This window comes from Medicago truncatula, chromosome 8 (genome assembly GCF_003473485.1).
Source record: "Medicago truncatula cultivar Jemalong A17 chromosome 8, MtrunA17r5.0-ANR, whole genome shotgun sequence".
NCBI classification, from domain to species: domain Eukaryota; kingdom Viridiplantae; phylum Streptophyta; class Magnoliopsida; order Fabales; family Fabaceae; genus Medicago; species Medicago truncatula.
This window is the reverse complement of record NC_053049.1, coordinates 28,897,755-28,918,048: the sequence shown is the minus strand read 5'-3', so window position 1 is coordinate 28,918,048 and position 20,294 is coordinate 28,897,755. Positions and strand designations below refer to the sequence as shown.

Sequence of the window (20,294 nt, the reverse complement as noted above, 5' to 3'; positions counted from 1 at the left end):
TAAGACTGGCCTCTTGCTTAGTGCTACCCTTTCATTAATAATAATATTGAGTTCAATTTCGTCACAAAAAAATATTGAGTTTAATAAAATGTGGTATATCATCCAAAATTTAAAAACCAGCTCGAGTTATTGTCGCATTTACAAGAATATGAACAACATAATTCACTTGTCCGTAGACAAACTCAACATGGAAGTTTCTATAACGAGATATTTACTTGTCTCTTAACAAATTCAACATAGAAGTTTCTATAATGAGATAAAAATAATTTTCTTTAATTTTGATTGATAGTGACAAATTTTGTGCCATCATTTTTTTAAAAGTGAAAACTATCAACAACCAACTTTGAATTGAATTCACTATATTTTAACACAACGTTTCTTTATTATTTATTGATCAATGTTGTGGACATTTCTGAAATAAAAAGACTGTTGATGATTTTTCTGGATATATGTTTTTTTAGGAAAGAGTTTTTTGTTTTTTTTTTCCCTGATATGATATGAATGGTTTTTACCAAATCCGCAAACTGGGGCACGAGGCCAGACGTGAAACCATTTCATTGGTCACATAAAGTGAGAGAACTATGAGAATTTGGATTTTATCATACCATTTGGCTCCCACTAATATCCTCCAGATCATGAGGGCCAAATACTTTACATGGGAGTTTGGGCAATGTGATCATGACTTTATCATACCTTCATCTTCGTTTTAAAATGAATGTTGTTTAAGATTTTTATCCATAAATTAAGAAATGTAATAATGATGTTAAAAGACATGACAATGTTACAAAACAATTCTTATTTACCAATTGATTTTATGTGCACTTAATTAATTAGAGTACAATTGGAAGTAAAATAATAATTTTATATTGAAAAGTGGAAGTGATATTTATTTTAAAATAATTTTTTTAATTAAAATGACACTCATTTTAAAACGGAGGGATTAATTTACTTGTTATTAATTTTTTTTAAAAAAAATTTACTTATTATTATGGCATGTGTGGAAATGAATGACCATGGTAATTATGGTCACCAATTGGCAGCTTTTTACTTAAATTAGGTTTTTGACCTTCATTAAACGTTTTAAGTTATCTCCACAACTTAGATATTTTGAACTCGTTATAGGACTAATCTTCTTAATGAAAAAAAGACTAATCTTATTATCAGTAAAAAGCATTTTGTAGTCCTTATTGGAGAGGATGTCATGTGACCAATATTAGCAATGGGGACCAATTAGGCACTAAGCTTCCTTTTATTTTTGTCTTATAAATGTGTGTACTAATATTACACGAAGGTTCCTTTACATATCTTGATTCCTTATCTTGCATTAAAGAAATAAGCTTGCCCACGAAGTTCGTTATATCGAGAAAATAGACAATTACCTAATTGAAATTGTAAGTTTCGTCAATTATCTCTTTGAAATTAACAAAATTTCAATTACCCTTTGAAATTTCACAACGTTAATCAATTTACCCCCTCCGTCAAATTTTTCTGTTAGTGAACATGACGTTTTGCAAATACTCCCCCTGAAGTTTTGCACTTATGTGTAAAATGTCCCACAAACTTAAAAATTTATATTATTTTTTCTTAAAAACAAACAATTAATAGTTAAATATTAAAACTAACTATTAATTTTGGAATTTGGGAAAACTACATGCATATATACATCAAAATAGGCTTCAAAATGGGGAAAAATGTGTATTTTTTAAAGTGACAATAATGGGATGAATTGTGGATTAATTTCAAAGGTAAAGAAATATATGTCTAAGTGTTTGACATTTCTCAATAAGTGTTCCTCTATACATACCGATCACATATTTCATTTGCTGATGATTTGTGTCTTTTTTACATGAATATTACTTAATATGCTATATATGATATGTCGGTCTGATAGTATTGTGGTGTGAGCTAGATTGTATACGATGAATGATTGTCCTTGCCTGAAGCACAAACAAGAAGTTAGAATGAAGTTTTCTATAAAGTGTGTAAACAAGAACAAATCATATGAAAATATTGGGGGTTGTGTAGTTTAAATGGTTTGAGCAAATTGTTGAAGGAGTTGGATGAGTTAAAAGACTAAGATGGTGAAGGAGAAAATATAAATTTAAAACTGATTATTAATTTGTCTATAAACCCCTAAAAATAATAATTTGTTTATTAGAAATAACCATTATTGTCACTTTAAAAATACACATTTTTCCCTATTTTGATGTATATATGCATGTAGTTTTTCCAAACTCCAAAATTAATAGTTAGCTTTAATATTTAATCGTTAATTGTATGTCTTTAAGAAAAAAATAATATAAATTTTTAAGTTTGGGGGCATTTTGTACTTAAGTGCAAAACTTCAGGGGATATTTGCAAAACGTCATGTTCACTAACAGAAAAATTTGACGGAGGGGGTAAATTGATTAACGTTGTGAAATTTCAAAGGGGTAATTGAAGTTTTGTTAATTTCAGAGGGGATAATTGATGAAACTTACAATTTCAGAAGGATAATTACCTATTTACTAAAAAAAATAAAAATAAAAAGGGACCTAAAAGTGAGATGAGTGAGGAATCCTAAGTTTATAACCAAAAAGATAACTATACTTTTCCCCTCTCAATAAATGGTAGGGCTCTGAGGGTCTTTCTATAAGATGTAGAATCTTGCTCTTTATCCTCTCTTTTTGTCATGAATTTGGAATTTTCAACTTTTGGTGGTCATATGACAAGGATGAGGAGCAGACACATTAAAAATTAAATCATTTGGTTGTAAAAATGAACCATATTCTCATGGTGTGGCTGCTAAAAGTTCTATTAAGGCTGGCCCCTTGAAGGTTTAAAGGTTCAAAAGTGAAAATGATGGTGAATTCTCTTATATGGTTTTTGATTAATTATTTGACGCTGAATACAAGAGATAGCACTACTCTCAAGTCCTTGATGCACTCATTGTCTCCATACATTTGCACGTATGATTTGATGAATGTGATTCGTTTAATATATCATCCATTAATCCAATATGAAACAAGCTCTTGTTTAAACATTTGTTTCAAATGCTTGAAATCACACTTGTATTCCTTGTTATTTCCTTAGTTCAAATATATCAAACTCAAAATAACCAAAAGAGATAAGAAGATCACACATCTTTATAATCACTTGGGATAAAATTAAATTGAGCCCTAGTTGGCTTTGCCCACCAATTAAAATTTTCATTATAACGGTCGCTTCGAAAGAGCAGTTTAATCCAATTGTCCTTCTTCCATCAAATCGATCCACAATAAAATAAAAATAATTAACATAATAGATATTCCAATCTATCCATATTTAACATTAAGGGTGGTTAGTGATCCACCTTTTTTTTTTTTTTTTTTTTTTTAAATATCGATCATTGAATATTTTTTTAATGAAATCCAATGGATTGCTTTTTTTTAATCTTTTTTATTTATAATACTAATAGATTAATTATATATAAAATAATGAAGCTATTATACTAATTATATAATTAAATAAAAAAATGAAAATAAGTAGATGCAATAACCAATAGCAGCCTATCCGCACCACTTAGACCACCACGAGCTGCCGCAGGCCACTGCTATGACTTTCACCACCAACCACTCTTATCTTTAATTAAGTTTTTCAATATAAAAATTAATTTAAATATAATACTTCAATTAATATAATAGCTAAATGATTTATTATTTTTTACTATTAGAATTATAAAATTTATGTACGGATTGGACATTCATCCATTTTAAATTACCAATTAATTCAAGAATCAAATCCATCCATTCATTTAGCCATCAGTAGTCTCCCTCAAACATCCAAAAGGGGCATGCCAAGAGAGTATAGTAGTTTTACCCCTTTCTACTGCACTAACAACTATTCAGACACTAATATTTGATGTTTAAAATTAGTAACTAACCTCGAGATAATGAGTATACTTTTACACATAGATTCTTTTTGTCACATGTATTCTTGAATATATATCTTCTTCAAGCTAAAATTGCAACAGTTTTTTTTTTCTTATATAAAAGAAAAATACTTCTTCCCACCTCGAATATAAGTAGGAAATAATTATGTTTGATAATCTAAAATATAAGCAATTTTAATTAATTCTACTATATTAATATTATTACTTATAAATTACTTATCAATCAATTTATATATTTTTTTTAATAACCTTTTTATTCTCATACAAACACGTTCCTATGAAAGAGCAATTTGAAAAAAATAATTATTTTTTATTATTATTATTTTAATAAAATAAAAGAGGATTAACTACTATTGTCAAATGCAGTGAATTTTGTGTACTTATACAATGAAAGTGGAATAACACAAAAAAAAAAAAAAAAAAAAAAACATTTGTTGTCAATTTAGTTGTTGCGAAATACTAATATTTTTATTTTGTGATGCGATTGTTTTTTGTATGTTGGATTAGAGTGCTCTTTGTATTTGTAAATAATATTTATTTGATTATCGATTTCTTTTTCTTAATGATGAATCTCTGCGTACAAATCTCAACCAAATACCCTCGTGAGCTTAGCTCGGTTGATATAAACAATTCATAGTATACGCAAAGTCTGAAATTCGAACAAAAAAATAAAAAAATCCCAACCAAATGATCACGTTGATTCTTCCTAATTAAATTAAGGGTTTGTCATGGCACTCATAATTATCAAGCTTTCGCATGCACACAATGGATTTAACATTAACATTTGTTGTGTACCCCTAGACAATGTGGATTGTAGACCCTTATAAAGGAATTCAAATATTCATTTTCTAACTGAAAGCCTTTCTAATAGTCGACACGCATTTCATTTCTTTGGATATAAAAAGAGAGTTATGGGGTTAGATATATAAACTTGTCTCGAGGAGGAGCGTCTAGTTTGCTAGCTAGTGTGGATGTCGTGATGTTCTTTATTAAAGCTTTGTGATAGTGCAAACTATATGGACCATGGACCTATCCATATAGTATATAGTCACATTATGGAGACAAAAGAGTCGTTTCTTCAATTATCAATACCCTATAGCCACCATAAACCCCACCACAATCTTCTACATCAAATGAGATCACCCATTACAATTTTTATATAAAAAAATAATTACAGGGATGAGAGAAATTATATCGTTTAAAGTGACATTAATAACCATTTTACATTATATCCAATTGTACGCTATATAATAATTTTTTGTAGTGTAAAAGTTTTTTTTTCTACTAGCTGTAATTTGGTTTTTCGACTTCGGTAGACGTTCTAAGGTATCGAACAACTAAGTATATTTTGACCCATTTATGAGATTATTCATTGAATGTTTAGAGGGACATCTGTTTTTTTTTTTTTTTTTTTTTTTTTTTTTTTTTTTATATATAGGGTTGGACTACCTCTCAACTAAACAACTTTAAAAGTTGAAAACGGATTTTTTTGGGTCGAATGATTATGTTAGCAACTCCTCATGTACCATATTGGTTTAGTGTACATACTCTATATTTTAAGATAACATCTCTGTCTTAAAGCATTGGCTCTTTTTTTACCATCTTAAAACTCAATTAAATATTAGTTAGCTTGTTCTCATAGTTGAACTACCTTCCTACAAAAAATTTAGGGTAAAACTTGGTTTGGATGCATCAAAGTATATAAAGTGTGGGTAAAGTTAAGATTAAAATGGATATAAAGATATTACTTTAAGGCTGAAAAGATATTAACCGGTATTAAAGTAAAAGTTTTACTTTGTGGTGCATGCATGTGTAGACATATATACAGCAAACTTTCAAGAAATGATAGAAATCGACTGCATATAGAAGAAGGGAGCCTGTTTAGCCGAAAGGTTGTTCAGAAATACGAAAAATATTTAAAAGCATGTGTAAATTTTTATACTTGTAATTGTAAAAATTTATTGACAAAGTTAACTAAAAGTTAAAATAAACATTCTCTTAAACTTATATATTACGGTTATATTTGCAATTTAGACTACAAAAATCATACGATCATTAAAAATGGACAAATAAAAAACAAGATTGAAAAGAGAGTTATTTTATAACGTGTATTGGTATATATTAATTTTGTTCACATACATACCCAGGGCCGGCCCATAGCCCGTCGAGGCTGGGCGACGACACCGGGCCTCCAATTTTTTGGGGCCCAAAATATTTTTTTTTATATGTAAGCCATGAAAATAATGGTTATATATCTATTAAAAGCAAATTAATTCAATCTGTACAGCTTGCTTTAGTGGCATGGTCACTTTTTGTTGAGTGTGAGGTCATGTGTTCAAGACCCACCAAAGTGTGATTTTTAATATATATTTTTTTTAAATGACTTATTTATTTTTTTGGGGCCCAGATTTTTTTTTTTTTTTGCATCCCTTATAAAATTAAAACCGGGCCTATGAATTTGTTAAGACGGCCCTGTACATACCTAAGACTTGTGGACCAAACCATCACATTTCAATCGTGTTGTGTTGCGGCCACCACTCCCTACTTTACAATTTAGCTAAAGAAAACTCGTTTTAATATGAAGCTAATTATGATTAAAATAGTACTTAACCAAAAGTTATGTGTTCTTGCATGGTTTTAAATTTTGTCAAGTACAGCACACTATTCACATTACTTTATAGTAGTAGGATACACCTCGAGTTTGTAACTTTGGAAGCTTAAATAAAAGGTCGCACTACTATTTTCATTGGGATTCTTAATAAATTGGTTTAATATCCATATTTATGGCTAATTATATTGTTAAAGGAAAACAAAGCAAGAATCACATTTTGTCATGTTCAACTGCAACATTCCCTTTCATGTTTCTTTTTGGTCGGAAGTGAAAGATTACGTACCCAAATTTCATATAATGCAAGTTATTAATTTTCTAATTAAAAGTGTCCTTTTTCTTTTCTTGGATGCAGCAGTATTGCTTTTCATTTTTTGGTACAGCTAACGGCAGTTAACTATTGTTGAATTGAGAGTATTTTCGAAGTGGCTTAGAGGAAAAATGGAAGCTAAAAAGCAATTTTCTAAATAAAATTCAAGCAGATATTTTAATATGATTCCAGTTTGGGTGGAGTATGTGAATAATGAGGAATAAAGTAATTTTCCAGTGTGGCAAAGAAAAGTGTTTGTTCAAGTTGCACTCAATTGTTGGTAGAGCCGATAAGTGATTATTTAGTGCGATTGTCCAATTGGGTGCCTTGAGAGTTGAGAGTTTATAACGTGTACTGTACTTGATTTGTATTTGGGTTTAGTACTCCTAGCTTATACTTCTGAAAATACCTTTTTCTTATAAAAATTTGTCCATCCCTAAATCATATGGCTCATGTGATTATATTACATTCCTTGTGACACAATCCGTGACAATAGCCAAGTAGAAAATGAGGATTTTTTTTTCTTATTTTTTACGGTTAAATGAGGAATAGTTTTTGTTAATTGTATTATTGGTGTAATATATCCACTCATTTTGTTGATGACTTACTTCTGTTGGGTATTATTTCTTAATTTGGAAGTACTACTTAAGAAAAAGCCAAAAGGACTACTAATTTAGGCTTCAGTGGGTGGAAGCTCTTTGTCCAATGCTTCAGCTGAGAAATCTTGAGGTTGTGGAACTTGTTGGTGAGGCATGCCTTTTATCTTTTGATTTTGATCCTCTTCTTCACCTTTCCACTTGCACCCTTCCTTTGTCTTACTGTTGGTGTCCACAACTGTTTCTGGGTCATCATCATCAATTACACCTTTAACCTCTTTATGTTCAGATGTTTGTGAGTTTGAGGTGTTATCCATGTTCTTCTTTCTTTAACGTATCAGCTGAATTTGATTGTTGTGTGGTATGCAAATGATTTTTAGATAGAAAGATTTGATGTTATATTTCGATCTCTCTCTCTCTATATATATATATATATATATATATTATCACTTATTCTGGGTACTTCCATCTATAAAATACCAGCTACCCAAGGTGTGTTTCCACGTGGGTAGTTACACTTAAACTAAACTACAGTATGCTTGCACGTGGACAGTGATAATGCATCTGTGTCCATATATCTATATGTATGAGCCGGTCTTATTTGGGCACAACACGAGATGTATATAAACCCGTGCAACGCTGGGTATCTACATTAGTGTGAATAATATAAAAATGATATTTAACATTTTAACCTTTTTTTTTATATACGAGATTGGAGGAAGTAACATTTTAACTAAGCAATATCCTGTTAGGAACCCAGAACATCCTATCATATCCACACTTTGAAGAAGAACAAGAAAAAAATGAAAATGAAAATGATTTTTGTGAATAGCCATTACTCGTTCAAGTCAACAAACTACGCGATGCTAAACAATGTCAGCTAAATACCAAAAAAGGAAAAATATTTTTTTGCACGAATTTATGAATACCAACATCAGATAGACGATTGTATAATTATTTAGCAGAGAACTAATTTGTTAAAATGTGACGTTAGCTAAAATGTGTCATTAGATTGGGGTGAGAGGAAGATGTGTGGATGTCGTAGCGGAGGCCGTTGGCATAGGGAGGAGGAGCACATTGGGGAGTGCAATATTTTGTTATGTAACATTCCTTATAAAAAAAAATTGTCCATCCCTAAATCATATGGCTCATGTGAGTTGTTGATTTATATTACATTCCTTGCGACACAATCTGTTTCATTAGCTATGTAGAAAATGAGGATTTTTTTTTGTTTTGGTTTTTATGGTTAAATGAGGAATAATTTTTGTTGATCGTATTATTGGCGAAGATATCCACCCATTTTGTTGATGACTAACTTCTGCTAGGTATTAGTATTATTTTTCCATTTAAAAAGCTCAAATTTGGATATCTTACTTAAATGAATTATATTGTAAATGGGATAAGTAAAAGGTATATTTAAATAAACTTAATTTTATTCGTAACTTTTTCTTTCTTAGAAGCTTACCAAATAATGATAAAAACAGGTAATAATTTCGTATGTAGTATTAATAGGACTTCGTAGATAGAGACAAAGTAAACAACTGGGATATGTCAATAACAAGCAGTTAATTCCTATCATTAAGACAGCCAATTATATGCTAATTATTTAGAGAACCTTAAAATGATTAAGTGCTTAATTTCGAAGTACTACTTGAGAAAAAGTCAAAAGGACTATTTAGGCTTCTATGGATAGAAACTCTTTGTCCAATGCTTCGACTGAGAAATCTTCGAAGCTTGCTTTTTTGACATCTATTATTTCCTAAAAATACATAAAAATGACCAAAAACTCAGCAGTATTCCATCGGTTTTCTAGTTATAAGTCAGCAGTAGTTAACTACCGCTTGATGTATTTTAAACATCTCCATGTGCTATTAGGAACTTCTTGAAGTCAGAAAAGCAATTTTCGAAATCTTCAGATTGTGGAACTTGTTGGTGAGGCAGGCCTTTTGTCTTTTGATTTTGATCCTCTTTGCCTTTACACCTGCATTCCTCCTTTGTCTTACTATTGGTTTCCAAAACTGTTTCTGGGTCGTCATGATCAATTACACCTTTAACCTCTTTATGTTCAGATGTTTGCGAGTTTGAGGTGTTATCCATGTTCTTGCTTCTTTAACGTATAAGCTGATGTTAATTGAGGTGTGGTATGCAAATGATTTTTAGAAAGTAGAGTAAGATTTGATGTTTTATTTCGATCTCTATCTATATATAGATCATCACTTATTCTGGTACTTCCACCTATAAAATACAAGCTACTAGCCACTCAAGGTGTGTTTCCACGTGGGTAGATACACTTAAACTAAACTACAGTATGCTTGCACGTGGACAGTGATAATGCATCTGTATCTATATCTACATGTATGAGACGGTCTTATTTAGGCACTAACCCGGGCAATGCCGGGTATCTACACTAGTGTGAATAATAAATGAAAATTAATTGAATATAATAACAATATTTAACATTTTAACCTGTTTTTAATATACGATGAGATTGGAGGGAGTAATATCCTAGGTTTTTTTACTCAGTAATATCCTGTTAGGAACCCAGAATATCTATCATATCCACACTTTGAAGAAGAAAAAAATGAAGGTGATTTTTGTGAATACCTATTATATTAGATTCGAGCCTAGTTGCCTCAAAAATACTCGTTCAAGTTAACTAATTACGCGATGCTAAACATGGGAAAGGAAAAACATTTTTCTGCACGAATTTATGAATACCCAGGTAGCTTCACCGGTAAGACCACCTTCAATGTTCATTACCCACATCTTCATCCCCATCCTCATCATTGTCATAGCCTACACCTTGACCTTCATAATCATCAAAATCCTCATCATACAATGGATCAGAAGTAAGACCTTTAGCAAAACGACGAAGTTCATCATCCACATCCTCATCATCATCTGACAATTCATTACTAGATCCGCTATGCTTGCTTTCTTCTGATTCACACTCAGAACCTTCATCTTCCGAAATCTCGTCCGGATAATCATTCATTGGATTGTCTTCAGCTACAATTGACAAGTGTAAATGAGTTTCCCGTCAATAGTGATCTACATTAAGAGTAAAGATGAGAAAATGCACAGGAAAATACCATTTGAGTCGTCAGTTTCATAATCTGAATTGTCAGGCCCATCAAAATAATCTTCTTCATCAACTTGAACTCTGAGTCAACGATACACAACAGTGTCAGTAGCAAGAAGAATTAGAAACCAGATTAAACATGTATGGACAAAATACTCACAGTGGATAAGAATGTGAAGAATTTTCTTCAACGATTGTCTCATCCGTTACAGTGTAGAGGTCATAAACATAGTCCTCTATATATGTCACGTATGGCAATGCACCATTACCATGTAGATAGAAACAGTTTAGATATTCTTTCAAAAAATAATTTCAAATCATTTATGGCATGTATTGATAATATTATAACATCGATAAAATGCACAAAGATAACTCCAAAATATGTTTGTCTTTATTGACCCAGAAAATACATCAATTATTTAAATAAAAAAATAAGTTGCAACTTGAGGAATGATCACTAAAAAACCTTGTTTGGAATGATCACTTATATCAGCTTCAACCTCTGCAGCAGCATTAGGAATAACCTCTCTTAGTAAAGGGAGGAAACTAGACAAAAGTCTTTGATCCTCCAAGGAAATATCTCTGCAGTAATCATATGTCAAGTACATGCATTTTCTATGACGATAAATAATAACCCTCATTTATATAGCAACACAAGTATTTCTATATAGTAAATAAATAATAACATAGTTCATGAGATCTCTCTCCTTATTTATTGTTGAAGATATTTGCATTAATTCAAACCTTAAATAAATAACCCTCTTTTCATCAATAGTTCAAGCCCAAGCACCTCCATATAGATTCAAAAAAATTAGGTCAAGATAATTTATTCTCATGTCCCTTGTATATACAAAACATTCTCAATTGTCAAGCCCATCTTTCCCACAATGTTTGTGAAGAAGAACAACAACAAAAATGGCTGAAGCTTTTGAAGTTCACATTGATTGTCATTAACAACTTCAGTATCTAGATCTCGAGTTTCTCTTGTTAGAAACCTTCTCAAGACCTCTCTTCAATGCCAATTCTTCATTTGATTTGATCTTTTTTGCCTCAATGTATTTCAATGTGTTCTGCATCATTTCATAGCACTATCATGTGTATATATAAATTAATAGAATTAATGGATGTACACAGATGATGGATTATCCAATAACAAGCCATTAATGTGTTAGCTTCATCATGATTTGTTGTACAACAAAGATATTTAAATTAATAATCCATCATCTATCCATACATATATTCAATTAATTTATATACATACATGACAATGCTATGAAATGAAGTGAAACACGTTGAAATACTTTGAGGCCGCAAAGATCAAAAGGCTGAGAATGAAGATTTGACATTGAAGATAGGTCTTTAGAGGTCTTAAGGGGATTTCTAAAAAGAGTAACTAGAGATCCAGATCCACAGTGATTATTAGGCCCAACTCAACTAGAAGCAGCATTAGAACAAGCTCCAAAATACCTAAACCCACATTTGTTTCCGCTGAAAGGACCTAAACGAGAACCAACAACAACAGTAATATTGTTGTTGATGTTGTTACATATCATCATTACTTGTTGTGTAAACTCAAATGACCTATTTGATGATAATGTCACCATACCTCGAGAACATTATTTCCGCTACCACAGTGACACTGAAGAAATTGTTGAGAATGATAATGATTAATGTGAGCTGCAGAAGCTTCAACCATTTTGTTGTTGTTGTTCTTCACAAAATTTGTGAGAAATATGTTTGACAGTGAAGAACGTTTGGATAGGAGAAGAAAATTAACTTGACCTAATTTTTTGGATTTGCATGGGCGTGTGTGAGCTTGAAGGATTGATGAAAAAAGGGTTATTTATTTAAGATTTGAATTAATGAAAATATCTTCAATAATTAAGAAAAAAGATATCATGACTTTGTTTTGTTATTATTATTTACTATATATATACTTACTCTTGTTGCTAATAATCATGGTGTTGTCCATGTATAAAGATAACAAACAAACTTTGATGAAAATACTTACTCCTGTTGCACCTCCTTGATGTTTTCTTCAGAATCAACACGAACAATGTCATAAAACTGGCATATTTCTTGCAACACATTTTCATCAGCTGTCGCCTTGTTTACTTTCCTGCTCTTCCATATTTGTTCAAAACGAGCATCTTTAGCTGAAAACTGCAAGAAAGAATGAGACTTAAAACTTTGCTGCAAGAGAACTTATTATAGAAATTTAGTTCCTATGCCTCATTAAGAGCACCGTACTAGCTTATTTCACAAAATACGATTTTAGAATTATAGAGTAACTAAGTTCATAGAAAGAATCTAGAGAGAATTGTTGAGTTTCTAAACTGAATTCCTTTGATTATGAATTGTGATTACACTTTACAATGTGGAATTATTGATTTATAGAGATGTATCCTATGACTGGCTATTGCCAATTACACCTTGGCAGTGACTGACTGTTGTGAGTTAGTCAGTTAAATCAGTTACATAGGTGGTGTGCTAACCTATGGCTAGACCATAGTTAAATAGACTAGGTTCTTCCACTATTAAGAAGTTAAAAATTAAAGAAAGAAAACAATTTGATGAAATTAACCTTTTTAAGCATCGGTGTATTCATTATTATCATAAATGCAAAATGGAGGATAATGACTTGGGAACGAGGCACCGAGTATTAATTAGAGGGTTCAATTAATAAAAAGGTAATTAATATTACATTGACAACTGAGAATGAAACTCATTTTGGGATAAATATTTTTTGCAAATGTGACATTTATAATGAAACGGAGGGAGTACTATTGTGATGTATTCCAAAATCTACAGCTACCATAAACAGAATTCTACCAAGTCACATATAAATGAGTTTGAAAGTTTGGCTTCTCTAATCTTATCATCTTAGATACTATGGGCTTGTTTGATTGTGTTTTGCTTTATAGTTTTTGGAAACTATTTTGTAAATCAATTCTTTATAGAACAACTAATTTCAGATCAAGGTAAACTTCATTTAAAATAACTAGGAAAATCAAATGAAATGTAAATTCTGTAGAACAACTACAAAAACAACAGAAAAATTCAACCAATTCCAAAACCAATCATAGCATCAGACAAAATTTCAGTAAGTGGACTGTTATTTGAAAGTAGTTTAAAGGGATATAAGAAAGATGCAACAGCATGTGTGAAAGTACACATAAGAGATTTCAACACAATTTCTAATTATATGTATTGTCATCTCGTAAGAAAGGGTATTAATAAGTTTCCAAACTATAAATAGAAGAAATAAATAAGGGCATGTAGCAAACCTGTTTTTCTTGTTTAGCTTTAACCAATAGCTGATCTTGCTTCTGTGGACATCAAAAACAGGAAATGATGAAAGACAACACAATTGTAAATAAGAAACATGTTTGCAATAAAACAATTGAGAAGAGGACAAATTCAGGGCTTCGAGCATGCATTAAGCACACATCTCTGCATTGCACACAGCGTCTGTGCACATGCAGAAGGAGGGGGAGGGGGGAGAGAGAGAAGCCAACAAAAAAGAAAGGACTTACTTTAACTTTTTTGAAGAAGTTTTTCCTTTCCACAACATTTGGCTTAGATTCGGAAGCACTTCTAGAACCAGGTTCCTTAAAAACAATCAATGAATGAATAAACATATGGAGAAAGAATTGTACTACAACATCTAGATGAAATTGAAGAGATGGGATACTAACCACGAATGATTGGACAATATCTAAAGTGACATCAGAGCTGCTTATTGTCTCCACATGTTGCACCAAAACCTTCTTGTTATGAATTTCCACTGAAAAGGAAGGGAGAAAATTATATCGTTAGTCAGGCATAAATATTGAACACGCATGCAGAAGAAAAAAAAAATAAAAAAAAAAACAAATCCGACGGTTTTCAGCTCTTCATTCAGTCACAACTGACAAATCCACTCAGTTCTAGCAAGATCATTTAAAGGCACTCTCCTTATATGTGACAGTTATTTATGCATTTGCAAATTGCAAATGCATATAAATGTTAATTGTCAAAAGAAATTCACAACATGAAAAAAAGTAATTAAATAAAAGATCAAATCTTATAGCAATTGAACTGGAGACGGAGACGGACACCGGTCACAGCAGTGACGAGCTGACACTGCCAATAATTAATTTGAGAAAATCATATTATTCAGTGTAATCATATGTGTCAATGTCATAGTGTGTGTTGTTGAGAAAATCACATGAGTCAATGTAACCATCTGTGTCAGTCAGTGTCATGTTGTGTTGGACACGGATGGACACGCTTAATCCAAAGAGTATTTGTGCTTCATAATTACAATATCATAAAAACTATAGACCCGTGCTATGATGCTTTATGTATGCACCGAGTAATCAGAAACTCTGTCTTTTAATAAGTCTCAGAAAACACAAATAATGAACAGAAGAAACAAGGATAGAGATACGAACATACCGTTTTGAGAAGAAGATTGAGACTGAGAGATGGATAGGTTTCCGAAATCCAAGAGAGGGCGCTTGAATGGCCTTTCATTGATTTCCAACCCTAAAAAACAGAAGAATGAGAATGAGAAATGAAGAAGAAGAAGAAGAAGAAGAAAGGAGAGTTATTATGTAACTTACAGAAAGCATCGAGTGGAGAATGAAAGGGTTTTCGTTTCACCCTAACCACAACAGGCTTCGCCGGAGCCGGAGACGGAGCGGAACAACTTTCGGCCATGCCACAACTCCGGAATTGGTGGTGACTTTAGAGCACCAACATTACATAACTTTGGCTCAATCTCATCCCTTAGATGAATCCTACAACCCATATCAATCCACATGTCTACTATATTTATTTTATAAAAAATAAATTTAAAATACACAATAACCCGCATCCGTAATGTCAACTTTTTAACTAACAAATATTGTTTCGAGACATATCTCTGTCCAATATTGTTCGACCTACTATGTTGCAATCAGAACACTTCTATTAACAAAATCAACACTAACTAGATGAAGAAAAAAAAATCTATATCGATTGAAGAAAAACAATGATTACAACTCCAAATCATTTCTAGTATGGTCGGATCAATGGTTAGAGTGAGATGTGTTGATTGACAGGTTTAGACGGTTGTATGATTTAGTAGAGAACCAATTTGTTAGAATTTGACATTGATTGAGATGTGTATATTAGATTGGGGTGAGGGGAAGATGGGTGGATGTCGCAGCGGAGGCTGTTGGCATAGGAGGAGGAGCACATTTGTGAGTGCAATATTTTGTTGTCTGACATATTTTTTTTTATGATGATGTGAAACACAAATAAGATTGGAGTCATGATCCACGCAAAGGGTACTCCATCCAGGAAGCCTATCATTTGCTTTCCTCTACGGTGCAGGTTGATAGGTTAGTATATTATGACATTGTTTGGAATAAAACAACGTCGCTGAAGGTCACATTGCTTGTGTGACGATTGTTGCTAAATCGATTACCGACGAAAGATAAGATGATTCATCATGATATTATTCCACATACTTCAGGCCTTTGTTCGAGTGGGGTTTTGGTCATAGGACGAAAGCGCATATCACATGTTTGTGGGTTGTGAATTTTATGACAACATTTGAGTTCATATTCGTCTTTAACTTAATATTTATACGGCGGACAAGTTACCTATTTCTGATCATTTTAAACAATTTACAAATGTAGCTGGTGAATTTAGAAAAAATTGGTGTTCTCTACATGTAATTAGATTACGGTTGTTTAGGTTATTTAAAAGGAAAGAAATAAATGTATTTTCTGGCAAAAGCAACGGTCTTTACGGCAGCTTGTTAACTCAATGAAGCTCTTACCACTTAGGTGGTTACTAGCAAAAAAAAAATTCTAATTTAGTTTTCGATTTTGATCGCAAATGGACTAATAATTGCATTGTGTTTTACTTTTATCCCTAGCTTGAAGGCTTTATCGATTTCTAGTTAGCTTTTTTTGTATTTTAATTGTATTTGAGTACTAACCTAACACTATTTGTGTGGGTGTGAAGGGGTGTTTAGTTTAATATATATTTTATTTTGTCTTAAAAAAAAGAAAAATGATAAATACAATGATAAAATTTAGACTGGTGCTAGTCACACTTCAAAAAAAACAAGTTACATCCAAATTTATTTAAAATTTTACAATAATATCAAAATGGTCCTCTTCATGTAAATTTCTAAAAACCCATCTTTTATGATTATTCTGAACCCTTACCCCCTTTCATCCACAAATCACAATAGATGTGCAACCAAGATCTGAATCAACATCTTTGTTATTGATATGTACTATATTCATAAAGGTCAGTGAATTTCAAGAATTTCATTTTCGATGAGTTTCTATTTGTTTATTGTTTGTTTTGGCATGAAATATGCTTGTCAATTTAATTTTAAGTGAGAGGTTAGTGTAAATTAAGTTTACGTGTATGTATATAAAAGGGGTTAGTGTAGTTTACGTATGTAGATTAATGTAAATTCAAATTTACGTATGTTCAATTTAGGTTAGTGTAAATTCAGTTTACTTACGTTCAATCTAGGTTAATGTAAATTAAGTTTACTTATGTTCAATTTAGGTTAATGTAAATTTAGTTTACATGTGTATATAGTATGTATATAAGAGGTTAGTGTAAATTCAGTTTACTTACTTCAATCTAGGTTAATGTAAATTAAGTTTACTTACGTTCAATTTAGGTTATTTAGTTTACGTATGTATATAGTATGTATATAAGAGGTTAGTGTAAATTTAGTTTGCTTACGTTCAATCTAGGTTAATGTAAATTCAGTTTACTTATGTGTAATTTAGGGGTATATTAGTCATTATGGGGTGTAATTTGTTTTTTTTGGGGTGTGACTAGCACCAGTCTAAAATTTTAAATTTTAAGATAGTATATTTGCTAATACCTTTCCTTAATTACACATCATTATCTCTTTTAATTTCCGTCAAATAATAAATTTAATTGGTTGAGACCTTTTCTTGATAAAAACTCTCTAGATAAATAGCAATGCTCTAAAAAAAACACTTGTATTTTTTGTTATAACACAGTTCTGCCATTATTTGATTCACTGTGCTAATCGAGTGTTCAATATGTTGTTATTAATTTAATGCATGAAATGATGCATCAGTATTTTATGTAATGTAGATTTTGTTAACATTAATGATTTTTTTTTTAAGAAAATGTAGATTTTGTTATTGTTTTAAAAAAATTATTGATGATTTGATAAAAATAATTAATTACTTCATGATTTTTTTTGACAAAATTAATTATTTCAAGATGTTAATGTCCTAATTTAAACCAGTAAACGAGCCGTGAATTTTCATGAATCGCATAACATCGCGTTAATTACCTCATGATGTTAATGTCCTAATTTAAAATAGTAAAAGAGCCGTGAATTTTAATGAATCGTATAACATTGTGATAATTATATAAAACATAATAACATTAGTAATCTTCTGAAAGGTTAAAGATAGTAAATGAAAATTGTCATTTTTAATATAAGGTTTTTATATGTAAAAAAAAAAAAAAATGCAAAAATACTAAGACCATGTCCAATGGTTGTGTTGAATAGGACTTTCAACATGTGATGAAGCTCCAATGACATGTTGAATGGTGTTGAGAGATGACATGGAGGAGGGAAGTGTTGAACACATTCAACATTGTTTAACTGGCTGCCACTGGGACATGCGGAAGCCAATAGTTGGCCAAGCATGGCGCGTGCGCAACACGCGCTAACAGGCGCGGGTGAGCTGCAGGAGAGGCGGAGAGAGAAGATTGTTTGTGGATAATGGGTGACACGTGGTTGATTTTGATTGGCTGTCTGGATTTTTATCATGTTAATAATTTCAACTCAATTTTTTCACTCAAAATTAATTAAATTTTTTTTAACCAATATTCATGATTTTTTTTTCCTCTATAAATAGAGACTTGTTTAATTTGATTTGGACACAGAAAAAGAAAAAAAAACCAAGTTTTTCACTATCTTCATCTTATTATTATCTTTCTATTAGCAAACTAAGTGAAGTTTTAATCTTATTTTCAACGAAATGGATCCCAATAATTACCATTTCAACACACATAAACGTGCATACATGCATTCAATCTAGAGTTAAATATTTTTTTTTTTCTTCTGTAATGCCATATCGACAAAGGTTTCTTCTCGCGCAATAAACATAAACGTGTAGCAAAACATGCTTTAACACTTTTGCAATCTGTATGGACAATCTGTTGATATCACGACTGAATGATACCGTCGTTGCTCCTTCTTCGTGCAATAGCCTCTATACTAACAAATCCTGCTAGCATTTAGGTGATTAACAAGCCACCATTGAAAGCAGCTAGTAATGTAGCTATTTTGAATGCTAGTGAGAAGAGAAATTCATAGGTTATATTTTAAGTGCATCAGGGAAATCCTTTTCAATATATTACCCTACATTTTATTAGAATTGATACGTAGTATAGTTCTCTATTCCACCTGTGTCTTCTAGATAAATAAAAGGTACATGACATTATTTAGTTGTCATGTAGGTGAACATTTGCTAGAACCTGGTTTGTAGAGATTGTGACCATCTAGTTTTATTTATTTATTTTTTTTATTTTATTTTTTTATATATTTAATAAAAATGTAGAATCGAAGTGTGTGATTAGTTCCATATCTGCCAAGGTCCAGGGTTTCTGGAAGTTAGTAGTTCAGGTTTTGTTTACAAAAAAAACTTCCAGCAAACCTTAAAATATATGATTTACATTTTGACATTCAAAGTTCTAAACCTCTTCTATAACTGAAGATTCTATATGTTATATTCTATCACTTGTGGGGCAAATGCATGCTAAACCAAAAGGTACAAACTAATGAAAAATATACAGATCCATGGAGAATGGAAATTCTAATCCTGCTAAATATCTATTATTTCAATATAAGCACCTTGGTCTGTGAATATTCTTTCCATTTAGATTTGTGCTGAGGATAAGTTACAAGGATTCTCTATGCCAATCGACATGTGGTAAAGATAATCTCAAATAAGGGGGGCGGGTTGGGTAGCTCAACTGGTTTGAGGTAAGAGTTCATGAGTTGGATGTCCAGGATTCAAGTCTTGGAAAGGAGAAAAAAGCTAACATAACAATTAACATACTAACATTTGTCATTCAAAAAAAAAAAAAAACCAATTGAAGCACACCTTCCAGACTATCTAGCTAGAAGTGGGAAACTAAATGATTTTTATTTAGTTGATTGTGGTAAAGATTATGTTAATACTTGTTTCTGGAACTTGGATTAATAGGGTTTATGTTTCTTTATGTTAACACTTGTTACTGGAACTTACCTATTGTTAATATAACACTTTTTACAGGGACAATTTTTTTTAATAAATGACCTTGTAATTAGTGACAAAGGGAGTAATTTATTTCTTGTATCTATCTCTTTCATAAATAGAGAAAAATAAATGGGAAAAAGTCAAACTCATATACTAAAAAAATCGGATAACCCAAAATATGGGAAACATTGTCCTCATAATCTTTAAATGTATGGATATTACGAGCACATCCTCAAATCTATTTTTAGGTAGTCAAATTTTTTCTTGAATGTGTTTTTTCTTATTAATTTAACTCATAATTAGTGTGACAACACCTTACATCAAAAGATCAAAATGTTTATTTGACCAAAAGTTAATAATCAAAACACAATGGGGCACGTGCCCCCACAGTGCATATAACATATATTGTTATTAAATAGATAGCCTCTGGTAGTAAACGCAGCATGGTAATTGTTTGACGATAGAGTTTCATAACCGCCAATTAAGACGAAACAA

General features: G+C 31.3%; 1 protein-coding gene across 1 annotated transcript; it reads right to left on the bottom strand.

Moving 5' to 3' along the window:
- Positions 1-9,858: 9,858 nt before the first annotated feature.
- On the bottom strand, positions 9,859-15,275 carry LOC11415633 (RNA-directed DNA methylation 4). The gene is made up of 10 exons (XM_003628605.4): positions 15,114-15,275; positions 14,947-15,036; positions 14,205-14,293; positions 14,043-14,117; positions 13,794-13,835; positions 12,518-12,669; positions 10,973-11,088; positions 10,667-10,742; positions 10,517-10,587; positions 9,859-10,433 (listed from the first exon to the last, which is right to left on the bottom strand). The coding sequence occupies exons 1-10, from the start codon at positions 15,208-15,210 to the stop codon at positions 10,171-10,173; spliced, it is 1,071 nt and encodes a 356-aa protein (XP_003628653.1). The 5' UTR covers positions 15,211-15,275; the 3' UTR covers positions 9,859-10,170.
- Between the last annotated feature and the right edge of the window lie 5,019 nt (positions 15,276-20,294).

Excerpts from the sequence above, each read along its gene's own strand:
- LOC11415633 (XM_003628605.4), bottom strand. The coding sequence starts at position 15,210 with ATGGCCGAAAGTTGTTCCGCTCCGTCTCCGGCTCCGGCGAAGCCTGTT. Across the intron at positions 15,037-15,113 it reads TTCTCCACTCGATGCTTTCT|GGTTGGAAATCAATGAAAGG; the intron begins GTAAGTTACATA and ends TCTGTTTTTTAG. Across the intron at positions 13,836-14,042 it reads ACTTCTTCAAAAAAGTTAAA|AAGCAAGATCAGCTATTGGT; the intron begins GTAAGTCCTTTC and ends TGATGTCCACAG.